General features: G+C 39.5%; 1 protein-coding gene across 3 annotated transcripts in view; it reads left to right on the top strand.

Moving 5' to 3' along the window:
• The window catches only part of NWD2 (NACHT and WD repeat domain containing 2), a 168,624-nt gene that overhangs the window by 137,209 nt on the left and 10,091 nt on the right, over positions 1-21,324 (top strand). For 2 of the 3 annotated variants that reach the window (XM_027599542.2, XM_027599543.2), the window contains 3 exons: positions 7,466-7,669; positions 14,970-15,114; positions 20,198-20,787. In XM_027599542.2, the coding sequence (XP_027455343.1) occupies positions 7,466-7,669; positions 14,970-15,114; positions 20,198-20,787 (939 nt within the window). Of the gene's footprint in view, positions 1-7,465; positions 7,670-14,969; positions 15,115-20,197; positions 20,788-21,324 lie in introns of those variants that run through there. The other variant, XM_027599544.2, reaches the window with a different exon arrangement.

Here is a 21,324-nt window from a genome sequence, read left to right on the forward strand (position 1 = left end):
TGTAGTCCTTGTGAACAATGCCCCATGGAGGTGTGCGGTGCAGAGACTGCGTGGCCATGGATGGCGGCCCGGCCAAGGGCACCAGCTATAAGAGCCACCACAAGCAAATATGCGACCTGAAGGCACTTTTAGAGGTTGCATAGCACAGTAATTTGATGAAGTAGAAAGAATGAGGTTGTTGAATGAAAAGCCCCATATTCAAGTGCTGGTGCTACGGTGTCTTCTTAGAGAAGTAGTCTTAGGAAAGCCGGCTGAGGTCTGTGAGATAGGGTTTTCTTCTGCAACTCTACCTACGTCACAGAATCATGAAGGAGAAGTATATATATAAATGTGGGTTTTATTTTAATAAATAAAAGGGAAGCTTACAGGAGGAAGGAAGAGTCCCACCTGCCTTTCATGAGTGACTGAGTTAGGGGGACCAGTGCGTTTATGGAGCATTGCTTCAGCCTGTTATAGTTCCACCGTTGGGGGCGATCTCTCCTTTTCCTTCCAGCTGCCCCCATGAGTTTGGGCTCATAAATAGAAGCCCAGAGAGCACCTGTCCTCCTGCCTACAGAGCATGGCATCCATAACCCTCCAAAGTCTGCTCTTGCATGTCTTTCCTGGCATCCCACAACACAGTAAGAGCAAAGACACACTGAACTCCCCCATGCCTTTAACAATATCTCAATCCTTCTGTTCTTTTTGCTACAACATAAACTGCATAACCATCAGACTCAGACCCCAAATATTCTGAATCGCAAGCCCAGGCAGAAGGAACTGCACATGAAGAGCAGAAGGGGGTGGTGGAGGGAATCAGCATTTGCCCAATAGAAGAGAAAAATCAATTATGAGGAAAGAAAATGTCATCTCTAAGCCTTTAAAAACAATGGCTTAGATGAATCTATATCAGCATGTAAAGAAAGACAGGGAGATACAAAAAGAGGAGTCCTTTTACATTTAAGGTCCTGGTTGCAAAGAATTTAAAAATTTAGAATTTTTTTTTAAATTGAGATGAAATTCACATAACATTAACCATTTGGGGGCGCCTGGGTGGCTCAGTCGGTTAAGCATCTGACTCTTGATTTTGGTTCTGGTCATGATCTTGGGGTTGTGAGATGGAGCCCCGACTCGGGCTCCACTCTGAGTTTGGAGTCTGCGTAAGATTCTCTCCATCTCCCTCTCCTTCTGCCCCTCCCCACCCACATGCGCGTGCTCTCTCAAAAAAAAAAAAAAATTTTTTTTTAATTAATCATTTTAATGTGAACAATTCAGTGGCATTTAGCACATTTACAGTGTTGTGCAACCACCACCTCTATCTAGTTCCCAAAGCATCTGAAAGTATTTCTTATGCTAGAATTTTACATGCAGAAACTACGGTGAAAATAGATTTTCTTAGGCTTTTCAACCATTTGAACTTAACTCCCTCATTGTATTGGAGAACTCAATTGGATTGTTTCTACTTGCCTAACTAACATATCTTCAATATTAAAGAATGGGTAATTTAAATGTTTTCACATTTGATTAGTGGGTGGGAGAGGTGATTATGGATTTCTGCAGACAGGAGAAATTCCCTATATTTATGTTCCTATGTATACTGACAGTGTGTAAAGCAATTCAACAAAAAGTTGAAAATTGTTTCAGACATATGCATTTCTTCCATAAGGGATCACGCAGACAGACTGATCAGTGGTGTAGTTAATAAAAATGGACCTCAATGCAAAATTGAATGTAGTCCCTCAACTTGCCACCAAATTTCTCTACAAACTGACAAAGTTGGCTTAACTGAGCAAAAAATGACCTTCTTGAGCATTGAGCATTGGGGTCAGGAGGATGTGGACCAGTTGTTTCTCCTTTGGTGGTGGGAGTAAATATGCTATTGCCAGTGGACAGAGGAGGATGCCTTCTTGCTCATAGTTTCCATGGTCATTCATGGATACTGCCCTATGGCTCCAGAGCTAAGGAATCATCTGATGAGAAAACCAAGATGGACACCATCTTGCTACCTTGAATCTTAACTGCTAGCCTCTTAGGCATGTTCCTATATCTCTCTACCCATACTCTGAGCCATCAACCATATGAGCTGGACTTTGCAACCAAGTTAACTGACTCTTTCTCTAAGTTGACTGTCTCTAGTCCTGGTAGATAATAGGCATGCTTTGTGTGTTACCTTGAAACTATAAGCATGTAGAACCCCATAAAGTCTTCCTGAAAAATGTGGTGGCAAACTCCTCTTTTGCTATTTCTCTTTTTGCTATTTCTCAAATAGCAAGATAAGACTGAGACAGAATCCTGTCTTGGACTCCTGAAAAGTAACTGCTTCGTGATTTATGAGCATTCCACCTAAAGGAAGAATCAATAGAAGGAAAAGACTTGGGGAGAACAATCCAATAAGAAACTTTAAGCCTGTAGCACATTATTACTTTCCTGAAGTTCTATATTACCACTATATATATAGTAAGTGCTCAATATATATTTGTTATTTGAATTGGATGAGGATATTTTTTCTTCTTTAGTATCTCTACTCTAAAATACATTTGGCCTTACTATATCGATCATGTAATTGTAGTATTTGGTGCCAGCAGTTCTGCTCAAATAATTGTTTTTTTGAAGATTTTATTTATTTATTTCAGAGAGAGAGACAGAGATAGTGAGAAGAGAGCATGAGCGGCGAGGAGGAGAAGCAGGCTTCCCGCTGAGCAGGGCGCCCAACGCGGGGCTCGATCCCAGGACCCAGGGATCATGACCTGAGCCGAAGGCAGATGCCCAACCCACTGAGCCACCCAGGCGCCCCTCAAATAATTATTTTTGTGTAGCCTTCAATTTTTCTAATGATCTGCTGTGTTCCCCATCCTGCCCCTTCAATGCTTGCTAACCATTAGTCATGAGACCACATGTGCATTGCCCATAGAAGTGGTTCTCAAATTTGGGTGTCCTTTGTAATCTCATTTTAAAATGAATCTTGCTGGGCTGCCAACCACAATGCTCTTTAGGTCTGAGAAGTGATCTTGGAACCTACATTTTAACAAGCACCCTGAATGATTGGGGTGCAGGTAATCCACAGTGCATGCTTTAGAAACCGAGCCATAGATTTCACACTGCCCTGGACTCTGGGACCAGCCTTAGTTAGGGGCAGAAACACAAAGAACCAGCAGTTAGTTCATTGCTAGTGCAGTGATGATGGTCCTGTGCTAGGACACAGTCTTGTCTCATGAAGTCACTATTTTGTCCTCCTTCCTACTCCATACCCCAAATCCAGCCAGTCTTGCCCTGGATCTTGGTAGCCAGGTCCATGATACTCCTGGGCTTCACTGGCTGCCAGATGGAGAAGTGTCAATTACTAAACCCCATATTTAATGTTCTGGCTATCCACCAGATCCTCCACCCACGGCCAAACTCTACTGAATGTCTCCAGTGGCTACTGCTGCGAAGTCTTCTTATTCTCTACCTTGCCCATATAGGTTTTCTGGATGGCTCATCCCAGCACGAAAACCTCACTCCTCATGACAGACAGTCCTGACTGAAGATGCTGACTCTCCTCTATCCAGAACTAACCAACAGGAACAGGATAATCCCCAGTCTGGCTAGCCTTAAAAATATTGTCTCCCTTTGTATCTCTGGCAGAATGAGAGGTCATACCTGCTCATTTACCCAAGTTTAACATGAGAGAGTTTGGAAGAGGAACATTAAAAGTGAGAATAAAACAATGATTGCCAGAGGGGAGGGAGGTGAGGGCATAGGCGAAATGGGTGAAGGGGATTGAGAGCTACAAACTCCCAGATATAAAATAAATGAGACACGGGGATATAACGTACAATATAGGGAGTGTAGTCAATAATATCCTAACAACTTGGTATGGTGACAGATGGTAACCAGACTTATTGTGGTGACCATTTTGTAACATATACAAGTATTGAATCACTATACTATATACCTGAGGCGAGTGCAACATTGTCGATTATTCCTTAACAAAATAGAAAGTGAGACACAACTCAAAATAACATTAGCTTTGTTGCATACAGCCTGTTGTCAAGAATAGCCCAAAACAAATGCAGATTGAAATAAAAGGGTTCTCATTTGGCCTTCAGGCTGATACAGTGAGTTGGAGTGAGAACACCCTTATTTCAAAAGAACCCTCTGTAGACCCCCGTTTACTGTGCTGAAATAATGGAGACCAAAGCAGTGGTGTCCCTCCATTCAAGGCCCTTACAAAGGGCCTTTATGCAGCCAAAGAGGACAAGTAAGTTGTATCTCCCTCCTGCCTGGTGTCTGAGGCTAGTACTGAGGAAACTTGAGCTTGAAAAAGTGAGTTCAGTTAGCCACAATCAGCTGGAGTGAGCCAGTTAGATGAGATGGATTATGTCCCAAGGAGATAGGGCATGGCCCAACCAGGGATGTGTTTAGACAGGACCTATTAAAAGACTACAGGCTGAAATGAAGGTTGCAGACAAGACTAGCACCTTCCCAAATTGTTACTCCACCTGTTGAGAGCTGAAATATTATCTCGGAATATGAGAAGCAGCTTCAACTAAGAACAGAACAGTCTAAGAGCTGCCTGGGTGGTGCAGTCAGTTAAGAATCCAACTCTTGGTTTCGGTTCAGGTTGTGATCTCAGGGTCATGAGATGGAGCCCCACATCAGGCTCTGTGCTCAGTGCAAAGTCTGCTTGAGATTCTCTCTCCCTCTCCCTCTGCCCCTCCCGTTCATGCTCTCTCTCTCTCTTCCTCCCTCCCTTTCTCTCTAAAATACATAAATAAATAAATCTTTTAAAGAATGAATAGAACAGTCTAAAGATTTCTTCTCTATTTTGGTTCATTCATTTATTTAACAAATAGGGTTGTTATTTTTTTTAATTTTCTATGTGCTAGGAATCAACATCTCAGGCCTCAACCCTTATGGGGCTTACCATTTTGCAGTAGAGTTTAGGTTATGAATTTAGTTGGAACACAGATCTCCCCAGGACTTTAATTCTCTCAACTATCTAGCTATATGAGGTGAAAAAACACTGTGGATATTGCAGTGATAGGCAGTAGAGGTAGTAAGAAGTGCCCCCAAGGAAGCCAAACCACCCACGTTTCAATGCATAAACAGGGCTTGGAGTTTATAGTAAAGGTGCTAGTCAACAGGAGGAAAGGATGAAGGTGCCCACAGATTAAAGGGAAACCTTCCCATGGACACCATAAAGCAGACAAACTTGTCTTGGATGGCATAGATTTGTCTTAGGGTTCCATTATGTCCTTTCCTTGTTTCTCACTAGATAAGACATTGAAGAGTAATTGAAATACCAGATGCTATATGAGGTAATATTTTTATTAGCTTCAAACAGTGGTTCAGGCACCTGGAGGGCTTGCTAAAGCACTAATTGCTCAGCAGAGACCCCCAGAGTTTCTGACTCAGTGGGTCTGGGCTAGGACCTGAGAATTTGCAGAACTAGTAAGTCCCCAGGTGATGCTAATGCTGCTGGTCTGAGGACCACACTTTGAGAACCACAGTCTTAAGCAGACATTTAGAGGAAGCTCAAGAGTGTTGTTCCACAAAGCAGTATAGACAGCATCACTAGGTTTAAAATTTTTCAGTGCCCGTGGTTCTTCTCATTACAAAATAATAATGCATACTACAAAAAAAAGTTTTAATTAAAAAAAAAAAACAATAAACTCTGGGGCGCCTGACTGGCTCAGTCGGTGGAGCATGTGACTCTTGATCTCAAGGTTGTGAGTTCAAGTCCCACATTGGATGTAGAGATCACTAAAAAAATAAATAAACTTAAAAAAAACAATAAATTCATAAAACAACCTAAGTAAATTCAAGCCACCCAGAGATAGCCATTGATAATATTGCTGTGCATTCCTATAAAATTTTTCTTATGTGTATGTTTGTATATACATATATATACAATCTTCTCTCTCATATATATGTAATATATATAAAACATCGGAATCATCTTATACATATTGTTTTGTAACTTAGCTTTTCACTTAATAATATATTATAAACATCTTCTATGATCCAGTGATTGCACTACTAGGTATTTACCCAAAGGATACAAAAATACTGATTGGAAAGGATATGTGCATCCCATATTTATAGCAGCATTATCAACAATAGCCAAATTATGGAAAGAGCCCAAATGTCCATCAACTAGATAAATGGATAAAGATGTGGTGTACACACACACACACACACATAAACACACAATATTACTCAGCCATAAAAAAGGAATGAAATCTTGCCATTTGCAATGACATGGATGGAGCTAGAAAGTATCATGCTAAGTGAAATAAGTTAGTCAGAGAAAGACAAATACCATATGATTTCACTCATAAGTGGAATTTAAGAAACAAAACAGATGAACATGGGGGAAAAAAAGGGGAAAAAAGGCAAACCAGAAAACAGACTCTTAACTATAGAGAACAAACTGATGGAGGGAAGGCAGGCGGGGACATGGGTTAAATGGGTGATAGGGAAGAAGGAGGGCACTTGTGATGAGCACTGGGTATTGTATGCAAGTGATGAATCACTAAATTCCTCACCTTAAACCAATATTACGCTGTATGTTAACTAACTGGAATTTAAATAACAACTTGAAAAAAATCTTTCTACATCAATACAGTAATGGAACATGACTTGCTCTATCCTTTGAATAGACGTACCATAGTATATTTAAATGTTCCCATTTGCAGGACACTTAGGTTGTTATGTCAATTCTTTCCTGTTATAACTGTATCAGCATAAATATTCTGGTAAGTCTTTATGCACATCCTTAATTATTTTCTAAAGACAATTTCCCAGAAGTCCAAAGTTATATAGATTTTTAAGGCTTTTAATACATTCTGCCAGAATACTCCTCAGTGAAATATTGGATCCATTTACACACTCATCAGCACTATGTGGGTATCCTCTCACACTTTCACATAACATGGAGCATGTTTTTCTTTCCCGATTTAATAAGGAGAAAATGATATCTTATTTACATTTTATAAGTTGTCTTGAGTTACAGTGGGGTCCATAGTAGTATCGCATTCAGTGATTTCCTACTTTCATTTATAGCTGCGAAAATCTAACTCTTCACAAAGCAATTCTCTTGAGAGTTTGCCTGTGTGATATTTCATAGAGCCTAGCATGTCATTTTTCTTTGTCATGAACAAACAAACAAAAATCTCAGAGTAGAACAACTTTTGTTGTGTTATGTAAATTTGGGGGAAATAAATTTGCTACAAAACTCTGTATTTTGAATTTGTCTGATGTGATATGCAATCTCAGTTCTCATTATATGAATTTATTATAATTACAATATAATTGATCTAACTACTTATTAAATAATGCATGGGAAAAAAGTATCCACTGCGATTAAAAGAGAAAAGTGATAGAACAACGTATCTTGTTTCTATTTAATGTTCAATAAATATTCAATTTAACTACATGATGTGAATACTAAAATGAATTTTCTTGGTGATACACTAACCTGAACTTTCTTGTGGATACACAGGGACTGTTGGGTGAAAAGTACGGGAACATTCGAATCCCTGGAGAAGTTGAAGCCTCGGAGTTTGAAATGATTTTGGATGCTGCTATAGAGGCGAAGCTGGAGACCAAGCTTCTGGAAGAGTGGTACTGTCGTGACGAGAACTCAGTGCCGGCAGCTTATTACCTCAGACCTAAATCGGAAATGCTGAAAAGCAATAAAAATGCAGTGAGTTATCTTTCTCTCCAAAGTATGTACGTGTCTATTACTTCCAACCGTCGGTCATCCACAGAAAAGGCATAGCAGACAGAAAGTTATTCTGCCCTGGACCTTACATCTCTTTTTAACAACAAAATCCAAAGCTAAGAAACTTTCCAATTTTTGACTTACCTTTCTTTTTGGCCTCTCGGACTGGGGTCTGTTTATCTGAAGAAATCATTTTGCCATAATGTGTCTATGATATTCTGAAGTCATGTTGTCGTGCTTCCTATATTCATGAATTCATGTACTCTATCTGTCCTGGAAAGCTCTCAGCTATCATCTCATCAAATAACGTCTTTCCTCTATTCCCTCTGTTCTTTCTTGTTTGCACTATAATTTAGTTTACACGGTACCATCTCAGTCTGTCCTCCATTTCTCTTGATTCTCTTTCATATATCAATTTCTTTAGCCCTCCACGCTGCTGTCCAGAAGACTATTTTAGGTCTTTTCCAATTCAGTATTTTTTTTTTCTTCAGCTGTGTCCACTCTGTTCATGCATTAAGCTTTCAGGTTTAACAGTTATATTTTTGATTTGTAAAAGTTTTTTTGGGGGGAGCGGCTTTTTAAAATCTGCCTAGCTATTTTTAAAGTCTCTCATTTTTTGACTTAATTATTTTTCCTTTAATATTTCATGCATAGTTTATATTCTTGTATCTTATGTATAATCTTGGAGTGAGGTTGATTCATGCCTTTGTATGATGGAAACAGTATCAATGTTTCCTCTCCAACTTGGTTCCTAAATGTATCTACCATGTGTCCCCTGAAACAGAATAAAGGAGGAAGAGAAAACGGATGGGTCTTTTCCTTGCACAGGATTCCTGGAGAGATTGAAAAGAAGGAATAGAGATCCATCCCTCTTCCAAAGAGAACATCCTTGATACATTCAGTGCCAAGGCATCTCTGAGAGGAGAACAGCTCTGACTTGGCGACAGTTCATTTAAGAACCTGTGTATTTGTCATTCTCATATTTAGCATACAGCATTTTCTGCATGCAATATGAAATCATGCCAGGATCCTTAATTTTTCTTCTTCCCCCTCCATGCATTATTCAAAGTACTTATCTGCAAGAATCTGGTTTCTGTGGATAGGAATCGTAGGGCAAATCCAAGCCATTCCTCAGTTGAATATGCCAGGAGTAAATGTATTGCTGGTAAATGTAGATATCAAAAAACCTAATACCTCACAAAACCAGGTTTAGACAGCGGTTTGGGAGCACTTGCTCATATGTTACTGTTTAATTGGCTTGAGTTGTTCCTTTGTCATTCTGAGATCATCTAGGGAAAATTTAAGTTATTCTCTAAACCCCACCTGATATTTCTGCATAAATGATTGTTAAATAAATGAATGCACGAATAAGATTATCACCAAGACTCTATAAGTGTTACTTGCTTGGTCGGCAGTCCTCCCATTTGATTTCCCAGAGACTCAGAAACAAATGAAGAGACAACTAAAGACAATTAAATGGAAACATATGAGGACCTCTCCTTTAACTTTCTGTTCTCTGTATCAAAACCCAAGAGGGACTTGCTACTTAACCTGCTAGCAGTGAGCCAAGCCCACGAGTTCTCCTGAGGGCTCGCCCATTCCAAACTTGCTAGCCTCGGCCCCGGGGCTCACGGCAAGTTTTATTAAAGCCATGCACATACCACACTGCCACCTGGTCCACAGCTGCCACCACACCATGCCCAGCAATGTGCCCCCAGCCACCATCTCACACCAGGCCCAGGCATGTCTAACCCTCATCACTCACCCCACCCAGCCTCCCATCCCTCGCCACCACAGCATGCAGCCCCCAGCCGCCTTAGCACTGGAGATCTGGCTTAAGACTAGGGGCCAGCACAAATTTTGCTAACACCATCACCCATCCCAAGTTCCCCAGCAGTCTTGCCCCCTCAGAACTGGCCTCCTTGGGTCCCACTAACACCACTGAGAGCAAGCATAGCCCACATCAGGCAAAGAGCCAGTGCGGATGACTCCATTGAAAGGAAAAGTGACTCCAACACAACAGCAGGGCATAAGCAACACAGATAGGGTACTCTCCTGAAGGGTCAAGTTCTGGTGGACAGGGGACACTGTGCTGCAGGGCACTCCAGGACCTCTTCTTCATAAAGTCACTACTTTCAAGAGCAGAAGACATAGCTGACTTTCTTAACACAGAGAAACAGACACATACTGTAATTAAATTGGCAAAATCTAGTGATAAAGAATTTTAAAAGCAGCAAGACAGAAGAAGTCAGTAACTTACAAGGGAAAACCCATAGAGCTAGCATGAGATTTCCAACAGAAACTTTGCAAGCCAGAAGAAAGTAGCATGATATATTCAAAATGCTGAATGGGAAAGATCTTCAGCCAAGAATGCTCCTTCCAGCATGGCTATCATTCAGAATAGAAGAAGGGATAAAGAGTTTCCCAGACAAACACAAACTAAAGGAGTTCATGACCATTAAACCAGCCCTGCAAGAAATATTAAAGGGGGCTCTTTGAGTGGAAAGGAGAGAACAAAAGTGACAGTACAAAGGTAAGAAAAACAAAAGCAGTAAAAGTGAATATTTCTGTAAAAAAATCAGCCAAGGAATTCACCAAAAAAGGATATAAAATATAATAACATATACCTAAAATGTGGGAGGACAGGAAAAAAAGAATGGGTTCAAACTTAAATGACCATCAATTTAATATAGACTGCTGTATGCATGTGAAGTTATATACAAACCTAAGGGTAACCACAAATCAAAACCCACTAATAAATATGCAAAGAATAAAGAGAAATGAATCCGAATATATCATTAAAGAAAATCAGCAAAACATGAAAAAAAGACAAGGAAGGATCAGAGAAAATATTCAGAAACAACCACAAAATACATAATAAAATGGTAATAAATACATTTCCATCAATAATTACTTCAAATGTAAATAGACTAAATGCTCCAATGAAAAGAATGAGGGTGACAGAATAGATGAAAAACAAGACCCATATGTATGCTGCCTACAAGAGACTCATGTTAGATGTAAAGACACCTGTAGATTGAAAGTGAGGGGATGGAGAAATATCTGTCATGCGAATAGATGTCAAAAGAAAGCCAGACTAGCAATACTTATATCGGACTTTAAACAAGGACTGTAACAAGAGAAAGAGAAGGTCACTATGTAATAATAAAGAGGACAATCCAACAAGAAGATATAACAATTGTAAATACTTATGCATCCAACATAGAAGCACCCAAATACATATAATAGTTCATAACAAACATAAAGGAACTAATAGATAATAACACAATAATAGTAGGGGACTTTAACACCCCACTTACATCAATGGACAGCTCATCTAAACAGAAAATCAACAAGGAAACAGTGGCTTTGAATGACACACAGGAACAGATGGATTTAACAGATATATTCAGATCCTAAAACAGCAGAACACATATGCTTTTCAAGGGCACATGGAACATTCTCCAGAATAGATCACGTATGAGTCCACAAAACAAACCTCAAAAAAATACAAGAATATTGAAGTCATACCATGCAACTTTTCTGACCACAATGCTATGAAACTTGAAGTCAATCACAAGAAAAAATCTGGAAAGACCACAAATACACGGAGGTTAAATAGCATGCTACTAAACAATGAATGGGTCAACCAGCAAATAAAAAAAAATTAAAAAGTACATAAGAGGGAAGTTTATAACAATACAGTCTACCTCAAGAAGCAAGAAAAATCTCAAATAAACGACCTAACCTTACACCTAAAGGAGCTCAAAGAAGAACAACAAACAAAACCTAAAACCAGCAGAAGAAAAGAAATAATAGATTAGGGCAGAAATAAATGATATAGAAACTAACACACACACACACACACACACACACACACACACACACACACAATAGAACAGAGTAATGAAACCAGAGACTGGTCCTTTGAAAAAAATCAATAAAATTGATAAACCTCTAGACAGACTTATCAAGAAAAAATAAAGGCCTAAATAAATGAAATCACAAATGAGAGAGGAGAAATAACAACTGACACCACAGAAATACAAACAATTATAAAAGAACATTATGAAAAACTATGCACCAACAAATTGGACAACCTAGAAGAAATGGATAAATTCCTAGAACCATATAAACTACCAAAACTGAAACAGGAAGAAATAGAAAATTTGAACAGACTGATAATCAGCAAAGAAACAGAATCAAAAAAAAAAAGAAAGAAAGAAAGAAAGAGAAGAGAAGAGAAGAGAAGAGAAGGGAGGAAGGAAGAGAATCAGTCATCAAAAAACTCCCAACAAACAAAAGCCTAGGGCCAGATGGCTTCCCAGGGGAATCCTACCAAACATTTATAGAAGAGTTAATACCCACGCTTCTCAAACTATTCCAAAAAATAGAAATAGAAAGAAAACTTCCAAACTTATTCAGTGAGGCCAGTATTATCCTGAGACCAAAACTGGATAAAGACACCACTAAAAGAGAGAACTACAGGCCAATATTCCTGATGAACAGAGATGCAAAACTCCTCAATAAAATATTAGCAAACTGAATTCAACAATACATTAAAAAAATCATTCACCACGATCAAGTGGGATTTATTCCTGGGTTGCAAGTGTGGTTCAATATTCACAAATCAATCAACATGATACACCACATTAATAAGAGAAAGGATAGGAACCATATGATCATTTCAATAGACACAGAAAAAGCACTTGACAAAGCACAACATCCATTCATGATAAAAACCCTCAACAAAGTAGGTTTAGAGGGATCATACCTCAACATAATAAAAGCCATATATGAAAAACCCATAGCTAATATCACCCTCTATGGGGAAAAACTGAGAGGTTTTACCCTAAGGTCAGGAAAAAGATAAGGATGTCCACTTTAACCATTTTTATTCAACATAGTACTGGAAGTCCTAGCCTCAGCAATCAGACAAGAAAAAGAAATAAAAGGCAAATTAGTAAGGAAGAAGTAAAATTTTCACTATTTGCAGATGATATGATACTATATATAGAAAATCCGAAAGACTCAACCAAAAAACTGCTAGAACTGATATACAAATTCAGTAAAGTCACAGGATACAAAATCAATGTACAGAAATCTGTTGCATTTCTATATACCAATAATGAAGCAGCAGAAAGAGAAACTAAGAAAACAATCCCATTTACAATTGTACCAAAAATAATAAGATACCTAGGAATAAACCTAAGCAAAGAGGTGAAAGAACTATACTCTGAAAACTATAAAGCAATGATGAAAGAAATTGAAGATGACACAAAGAAATGGAAAGACATTCCATGTTCATGGGTTAATAATATTGTTAAAATATCTATGCTACTCAAAGCAATCTACACATTTAACGCAACCCCTATCAAAATACCAACACATTTTTTACAGAACTAGAACAAACAATTCTAAAATTTATATGGAACCAAAAAGACCCTGAATAGCTAAAGCAACCTTGAAAAAGAAAAGTAAGCTGAAGGCACCACAATTTTGGACATCAAGTTATATTACAAAGCTGTAGTGATCAAAACAGTATGGTACTGGCACAAAACTAGACCCATAAATCAATGGAACAGAATAGAAAACACAGGTATAAACCCACAACTATATGGTCAATTGATCTCCAACAAATCAGGAAAGAATATCCAGTGGGAAAAGAACAGTCTCTCAACAAATGGTGTTGGGAAAACTGGACAGCAACATGTAAAAGAAAGAAACGGGACCACTTTCTTACACCATACACAAAAATAAATTCAAAATCGATTAACAACCTAAATGTGAGACCTGAAACCATAAACTCCTAGAAGAAAACATAGGCAATAACCTCTTCAACATCAGTCATAGCAACTCTTTTCTAGGTATGTCTCCCGAGGCAAGGGAAACAAAAGGAAAAATGAACTATTGGGACTATATCAAAATAAAACGCTTCTGCACAAGGAGGAAAACAATCAACAAAATTAAAAGGCAACATATGGTATGGGAGAAGATATTTGCAAATGACTTATCCAATAAAGGACTGATACCCAAAATGTATAAAGAACTTATAAAATTCAAGACCCAAAAAACAAATAATCCAATGAAAAAATGGACAGAAGACATGAACAGACATTTCTCCAAAGAAGACATGCTGGTGGCCAACAGACACATGAAAAGGTGCTCAGCATCATTCATCATCAGGGAAATGCCAATCAAAACCACAATGAGACATCGTCTCACACCTGTCAGAATGGCTAAAACCAACAAAACAAGAAACAACAAGTGTTAGCAAGGATGTGGAGAAAGGGAAACCCTCTTGCACTATTGGTAGGAATGCAAAGTGGGGCAGCCACTCTGGAAAACAGTATAAAGTTTCCTTAAAAAGTTGAAATTAGAACTACTCTACTATCCAGCAATCACACTACTGGGTATTTACCCCAAAAATACAGAACACTAATTCACAGAGATAAAGAGATACTTGCATCCTTATGTTTATAGCAGTATTATTTACAATAGCTAAGATATGGAAGCAACCCAACTGTCCTTCGACTGATGAATGGATAAAGAAGCTGTGATACACACACACACACACACACACACACACACACACACACACACACACACACAGTGGAATATTACTCAGCCATTAAAAAGAATGAAATCTTCCCATTTGCAATGACATGGCTGGAGCTAGAGATTATTATGTTAAGTGAAATAAGTCAGAGAAAGACAAATACCATATGATTTCAATCATATGTGGAATTTAGGAAACAAACCAAATAAACAAAGGGAAAAAGAGAGAGAGGGAGGGAACGGGGGCAGCGGGGAGAGAGAGAGAGAGAGAAACCGAGAAACAGACTCTTAACTATAGAGAACAAACTGAAGGTCACCAGAGGGGGTGGGGGGAAGGGTGAAATAGGGAATGGGGATTAAGAAGTGTACTTGTCGTGAGGGACACCAGGTGTTGTATGGGTGTTGAATCACTATATTGTACACCTGAAACTAAACTAATATAACTAATTGGAACTAAAATAAAAATGTAAAAAAAAAAGGGAAATATGTAGTACAATAAGAAAGCCCAATAAACAAATTCTGTGTAATTTGGGCAAATTCACATATAACATGGAGATAATTTCTAACTTTCAGGGTTACTAGGGGCATTGGCCTGTTAAGCACCTATCATAGTATTGGCCCACAGTAGACCTTCAGATAATAGTGCTTTTTTTCTTGTGCTTTAATACTGATTTTTTTTCTTTGATGATCTTAAGACTAGTATCTCACTTTTACATTTTCCTAGATGCAGCCTTCTGCCAAAGCTGACAATGAGAAGACCTGGCAAGAGATATCAGATGAGATCAAGAGGATATTTAAGGCTGCTGTAAAACTGTTACATGAAAAGGGGAAAATGAAATATAGCCAAGCTAAGAGGTACCTGTTCTCAGGTAATTTTTACACATCCTCGGTAAACTAAGGAACAGATAAGTAATAGGTGCATTCACTGCTTCCATTTTATGGGTCTACAAGTTTAATTTCATTTACTGCCCGATGAAATTTAATTTTTCTAAATATTTCCTTCTCCTCAAGAGGCAAGTGTTCTTTTCTTTTAACCAATAGATAAGCCTTCACTTAATTTGAAGACTTCGCCAGAAAACGTGATTTTATTTTTTTGTTGTTTTTTTTTAAGATTTTATTTATTTATTTAACAGAGAGAGAGATAGTGAGAGAGAGAGCACAAGCAGGGGGAGCGAGCGGGAGACGGGGAAGCAGGCTTCCCGCTGAGCAGGGAGCCTGATGTGGGGCTCAGTCCCAGGACCCTGAGGTCATGACCTGAGCCGAAGGCAGACACCCTGAAAATGTGATTTTAAAGAAGTCAGAGGAGGCTGCCTGTATTAGACCAGACTCTGCCAATGTTCTCAGTTCATTCATTCATTCTGTTCATTCATTCATTTACTCACTCACTCAGCAAACATTTATTGAGTGCCTGCTATGTGCCAGGCACTGGGCATACAACAATGAACAAAAAGGCAAGGTCTCTCTCTCTCTTGGAACTTATATTTTAGTGCGGGGAAAATAAATGATATGCAAGTAATCAAATAAATGAACAGGATCATTTCAGAAAGGATAAGCAATATGAACAAACAAGACACAGTAATAGGGGCTGATGAAGGATATGGGGGTCCAAATGTAAATGGAGTGGGCAGTAAGGAGAGGACTTTGAGTTGAATGACAGAGTCAGAGCCCGGTGTGCTCTATCTCAGGGAGAGAATTCCAGGCAGAGGGATTACCAGAGTCAAGATCCCTGCTTAGTAAGTTCCAGGAGCAGGAAGAAGGTGAAGGTAGCCAGGCCTGGGGAAGGAAAGATGAAGCCATACTAAGAGCCTATGTTTTATTCTGGGTAAGCTGGGAAGCCCCTGGAGGTTGAGAAATAAAGAAGTAAGACAGTGGCAGGATCTAATTTAACCTTAAAATAAAAATCCACTGAGCAGAGACTCATTTGTCAGCCTTTCTCAGCCATAGAAAGGAGGCTTTATTTTTAAAGGACGCACAGGAAATCACAGAGCTGAAGGAATACGTCAGTCGTACTTTCCAGGGGACAAATACTACTGGGTAAGAGTAATCAGATATATAACATTTATTTTAAAACTTGATAGTGAAGGGGCACCTGGGTGGCTCAGTAGGTTAAGTGCTGATTCTTGATTTCATGATCTCGTTGCGGGGGCGGGGAGGGTGTCGTGAGATTGAGTGGGTCATTGCGTTGGGCTCTGTGCTCAGCGGGGAGTCTGCTTAAGATTCTCTCTCCTCCCTCTGCCCCTCCCCTGACCCTCTAAAATAAACAAATAAATACAATCTTAAAAATTGATAGTGAAGAATGATTGAGGAAAAAGCAATAGCACTTGGGTTTTCAGATTGGTTTTGTGAATGGCATGACAAAGCAAAAACCTAAAAGGCACTCAATACCATTCTCCCTGTATATGGGTACTTCAAGCTAGGGCAATTGTATGTAATTTTGACAAATTCATTCTCAACAAACTATCAAAAATTAGGTCTTTTTTTTTTAAAGATTTTATTTATTTATTTGAGAGAGAGAGAGCCCATGAAAGGGGGGAGGGTCAGAGGGAGAAGCAGACTCCCTGCTGAGCAGGGAGCCCGATGTGGGACTCGATCCCGGGACTCCAGGATCGTGACCTGAGCCGAAGGCAGTCGCTTAACCAACTGAGCCACCCAGGCGCCCCCCCAAAAAAAATTAGGTCTTATTTTAGGTGTCCCTGAAAATATTAAAACTGGCAATAATAAGTACCATCTTTAGAATATACAGACTGACAAATATCCTTGTTCCTTTGGGATTTTTTTAACCAATTTTGAGGCTCTGGTTCTTCAGCTTCATCAAGAACAAAACTACTCTGGTCCTAAAAACGTGCTGTATTTGAAGAAAATGCCCAGAGCAAAAGCTTTCCTATTCTTTTTTTTTTAATATTTTATTTATTACTTATTTGACAGAGAGAGAGGGATCACAAGCAGGGGGAGCAGCAGGCAGAGGGTGAGGGAGAGGCCCTGGGATCATGACCTGAGCTGAAGGCAGACGGTTAACCAACTGAGCCACCCAGACACTCCAAAGCTTTCCTATTCTTGATGTAAGAGACCCCAGTTTGGGAGAGCATCCTCTTATGTAGAATCATACAGTTCCAGTGTTCAAGTATTTCACTGGCAAACACTTTCTCCTAATTTTCTCTACACTAAAAAACTCTGTCCATGTGGCCAGCCATATAAAGATTAAGATTTTATTTATTTATTTATTTATTTATTTATTTATTTATTTATTTATTTGACAGAGAAAGAGAGAGCAAGCAAAGGCAGGGGGATCCCAGGACCCTGGGATCATGACCTGAGCCAGAGACAGCCATTTAACCAACTGAGCCATCCAGATGCCCCTAATTTTTCACACTTCTACTTTCTCCTTTATAAATAACAGGAGATGAAGAGAAATAAAATAGACCCCAAAATAGTGCCCAACTGTGAACATTAAAACTGAATGGTCTCAGGGATAGTAGTTTTGGGGATTTATGTCTCATGAATGATAGTTGCCAGGGCTGGAACTCTCCTAATGTTATCTTCATCGGGTGCCATGACCAGTTAACCTTTAGGATATTTAGAAAAATGCAAGGACAGAAAACAAATATGGTATTCTGGTAAGGAAGGGGAAGTTTATAATATTTATAGATCAATAAATATCAGAAATTATCAATAAAAGTCCCCCAAAATCATGAGGATGCACTTGGCTTCTAGAAAGAACTCTAGAGTTGACTTTGTCTCACATGATTCATTTATTCAGGTATATTTATTAAGTCTATACCATCAACAGGCATTCTTACGTACAGCCTCTTTTTTTCACCCTGAGCCAAGCTTCGCTGGGTTCTACCAACTTGGTCTGTCTCTATGTCTTCTTACAAAGCATTTATAATCAACACTCCTGATTGGCACATGCTTTCCATAGCGATGGTAACAATGGCAGTTATGTTACAGTTGATTTGTTTCCTGGGAGTCAGAGGTGATGGTGCAATCTCTGGTTATCATCAATTAGGTATACAAACTATAGGTTGACACTTCCTTTCTCATGATCCACAGAAGGTAACACCTGGTTCGTCCAGGGTGCCTCTCAGCATGTTGCACAGATGGCTGGAAAAGAGATGAGCCAAAGGCTGCTTTCTGCAGATTTCCTACATCTTGCCTCATCTACATTACAAGTTCTTACTCTTGTAAAAAGAAGAGTAGATATCTATTGTATAAACTCCTTTGACTGGCCTCCTTAACCAACTTACCTCATCAAAACCCTTTGTAGGGGCGCCTGCGTGGCTCAGTCGGTTAAGCTTCTGCCTTTGGCTCAGGTCATGATCCCAGGGTCCTGGGATCAAGTCCTGCATCCGGCTCCCTGCTCGGCGGGGAGCCTGCTTCTCGCTCCGCCGGCCACTCTCCCTGCTTGTGCTTTCCCTCTCTCTCTCTCTGACAAATAAAATCTTAAAAAAAAAAAACAAAAAAAACCCAAAAAAACAAAACCCTTTGTAACGTGGACTGGTGACCATGGCACGGCTCACTCCACGCTGGTGGCTATAAACAGATCTTTTTTACTTGAGTCATTGCTTTTGATTGAGGGCTATCATTCCTGAAAAAATTATTATCATGAGAGTCCTAAAAGGCACCATTTAAAATTACAGTTCCCACCTTCCTTAATAGTTACTGTAGAGAACACATGCAAGTTCTGGGTTTTGTTTGATGTTCGAGTTGGGCCGGCACATTGAAATGTTTTCAGTTTCTGGCCAGCCCGGCCCTGCATACTCAAGGCCCACCCCAGCCCCCCCTTCTTCTATCCGACTGCTGCCTAGTAGGCACCTCCTTAAGAAAGCCTTCCCTGACCTCTCCTAGTGGGGTAGCCCTCCTGATTGTTTGCTTTCATTGTACCATGTTATTCTCCTTCGCGGGACTAAAAACAATCATTAAACATGCATTATGGGACTCTGAGACTCACGTCCACCATCCTCCAGTGGACTGCAAGCGCTGTAATGGCTTTTTCGCTCAGCATTATCTGTTTTCTCTTCCCACTATATCCTGAGTAACCAGCAGCATGCCTAGCACATAGTAGACACTCAGTTAAGACCAACTGGATGAAGGAAAGCAGGGGGAGTGAGGGGAGGCAGCCAGTTTTAAAAGATTGCTTGCCTTAAAGTTCATTGCCATTGGTTTAATTATTTTATTCCTTCTTATTTTTCCTCCATAAAATCATGCATCAGTGATGTTTTTGTTACTGATGCTCCAGTTTTAAATGTTCTTATGGGGCCTCAATGATTTATGATGTATATTTACTTGTATGTAAGCCAATGTGTTGTCTGACCCAGTTTATCTTTGAAGAAATACATTTACATATTAAGTCATTTTTCTGTACCTGCTTTGGTAGATATAATGGAATTTAACAGTGATATGGAAAATTCAGACTGATCACTGATCAGAACATGATTAGATGTTGAACATGATTTGTATTACTATTTACACATATCTGTCTGGGGTATAGTGCATCCTCAAACAAAATAGTGAAGCCACATTGTAAAGGAGACAGTGACAAGGAAGAAGTCAGCGAGATGCGTCATTTGGCCTCTTCCTCATTCTTTACTGGTCTCTGTTGGTTCCTGCTCTTCGCTATTAGAACCCCTTAAGTCTGAGAGAGAAACTAAACAGGAGCTTAAAAGAATCAACTATAAACTCAGTATGCTTTCTTTTTTATGCCTATATTCAAGCTCTCTCTCTCTGACTGGGGAGGAAATTAATTTTAATTAAAACCCATTGTACTGGGTTCCTGGCTGTTTAGGAAAAGAGAGATAAGAAATTAAGGAATTAAGAAATTAATCTACAAAAGAGTCTGCTACCCACTGCAAGCAAAATAATCTCCCCCTGGTGACTTGAGAGATAAGTACTGGGGGTGTGGGCCCGCTGCTTCTTTGTTCTAGACAATAAACCCCATGCCACATTTTCTTTCAGCGATAGAGGACGAGTTTGACTTTGCTCTAGGAAAGCAAACTCCAGCATTCCTAAAGAAGTGTGTTTGCTACATTCGGAAAATTGCTAACATTGAGCGTTTTGTGAAAATCCCGGAGATGGGAAAATACATGGATATCACTGGAACAGAACCAAGGATTATGCGGGATGCAGAAGCCCAAGAGAAGCTGATAAAACTCAGGGATGAATTTATTCCAACTATTGTTGCATCATCTAATCTGAGAGTGTACACATCTGTTACTCATTGTGACATGAAACTGGGCTATTCCCAAGAAATAGAAAATCATTACATAGAAGGACTTGGTAAACAATTTTATGAGGACATGATTGATATCATTCAGGCAACCGTACAACAGAATTTTGACACTGAAACCGACACGCTCTATGATGAAATCCTTCAGCATTCCTCATTATGTAAGACGTACGCCTCCTTCTACGAGTATAAATGTGAATCTCTCAACATCGTGCATAAATACGTTCTGCCAAGCAAAACCGGGCACATCAACCCTCTCGTCATATATGGTGGACCATGCACTGGGAAGACCCTCCTGCTAGCTGAAGTAGCAAAGAAGGTGAGAGCCTTTTCTTTCGCAAGCTTATTTGTAAAAATCCTTTACTTTGGGGAAAAGATAAACTGGTCAAAATTCATTTCCGTTTTCTGTGTTTTCTTCTGAATTATAATTAGTCTTTTTGGAAAGGATACTTTGGTGTTTCTCTTATGCTGGTATAATGGTCATACTGAAAGAAAAAAGCACTTGGGATACAGTTAGAGAACAGCTTTATTTTTTCTCTCATTGGTCAAACTTCTGTTGTGGGGCTAGTTCCCATTTGGGTGGAAACCAGGGCAGATCTCACAGCTCTTCTCATCCCTCTCAGCAAAGACAAGCCTTCCTATCACTCTGGACCCTAAGTCATTCACAGTTCAGCAATTAAATCTGTCCAATCGAAAATGGTAATTAAAACTTGAGTTTATGTTTCTCTCCCACAGCTGAGGCTCACATAAGCAAGGTACCTGCCATGGGAAATGGGGATGTGGTCATCTTCTCCTTCCTTCACCACATAGCACTTCTTCCCCTCTGTCCCCAACCCCAAGCACATGATCCCTGTAG

This window comes from Zalophus californianus, chromosome 2 (assembly GCF_009762305.2).
Source record: "Zalophus californianus isolate mZalCal1 chromosome 2, mZalCal1.pri.v2, whole genome shotgun sequence".
In the NCBI taxonomy this organism is placed as follows: domain Eukaryota; kingdom Metazoa; phylum Chordata; class Mammalia; order Carnivora; family Otariidae; genus Zalophus; species Zalophus californianus.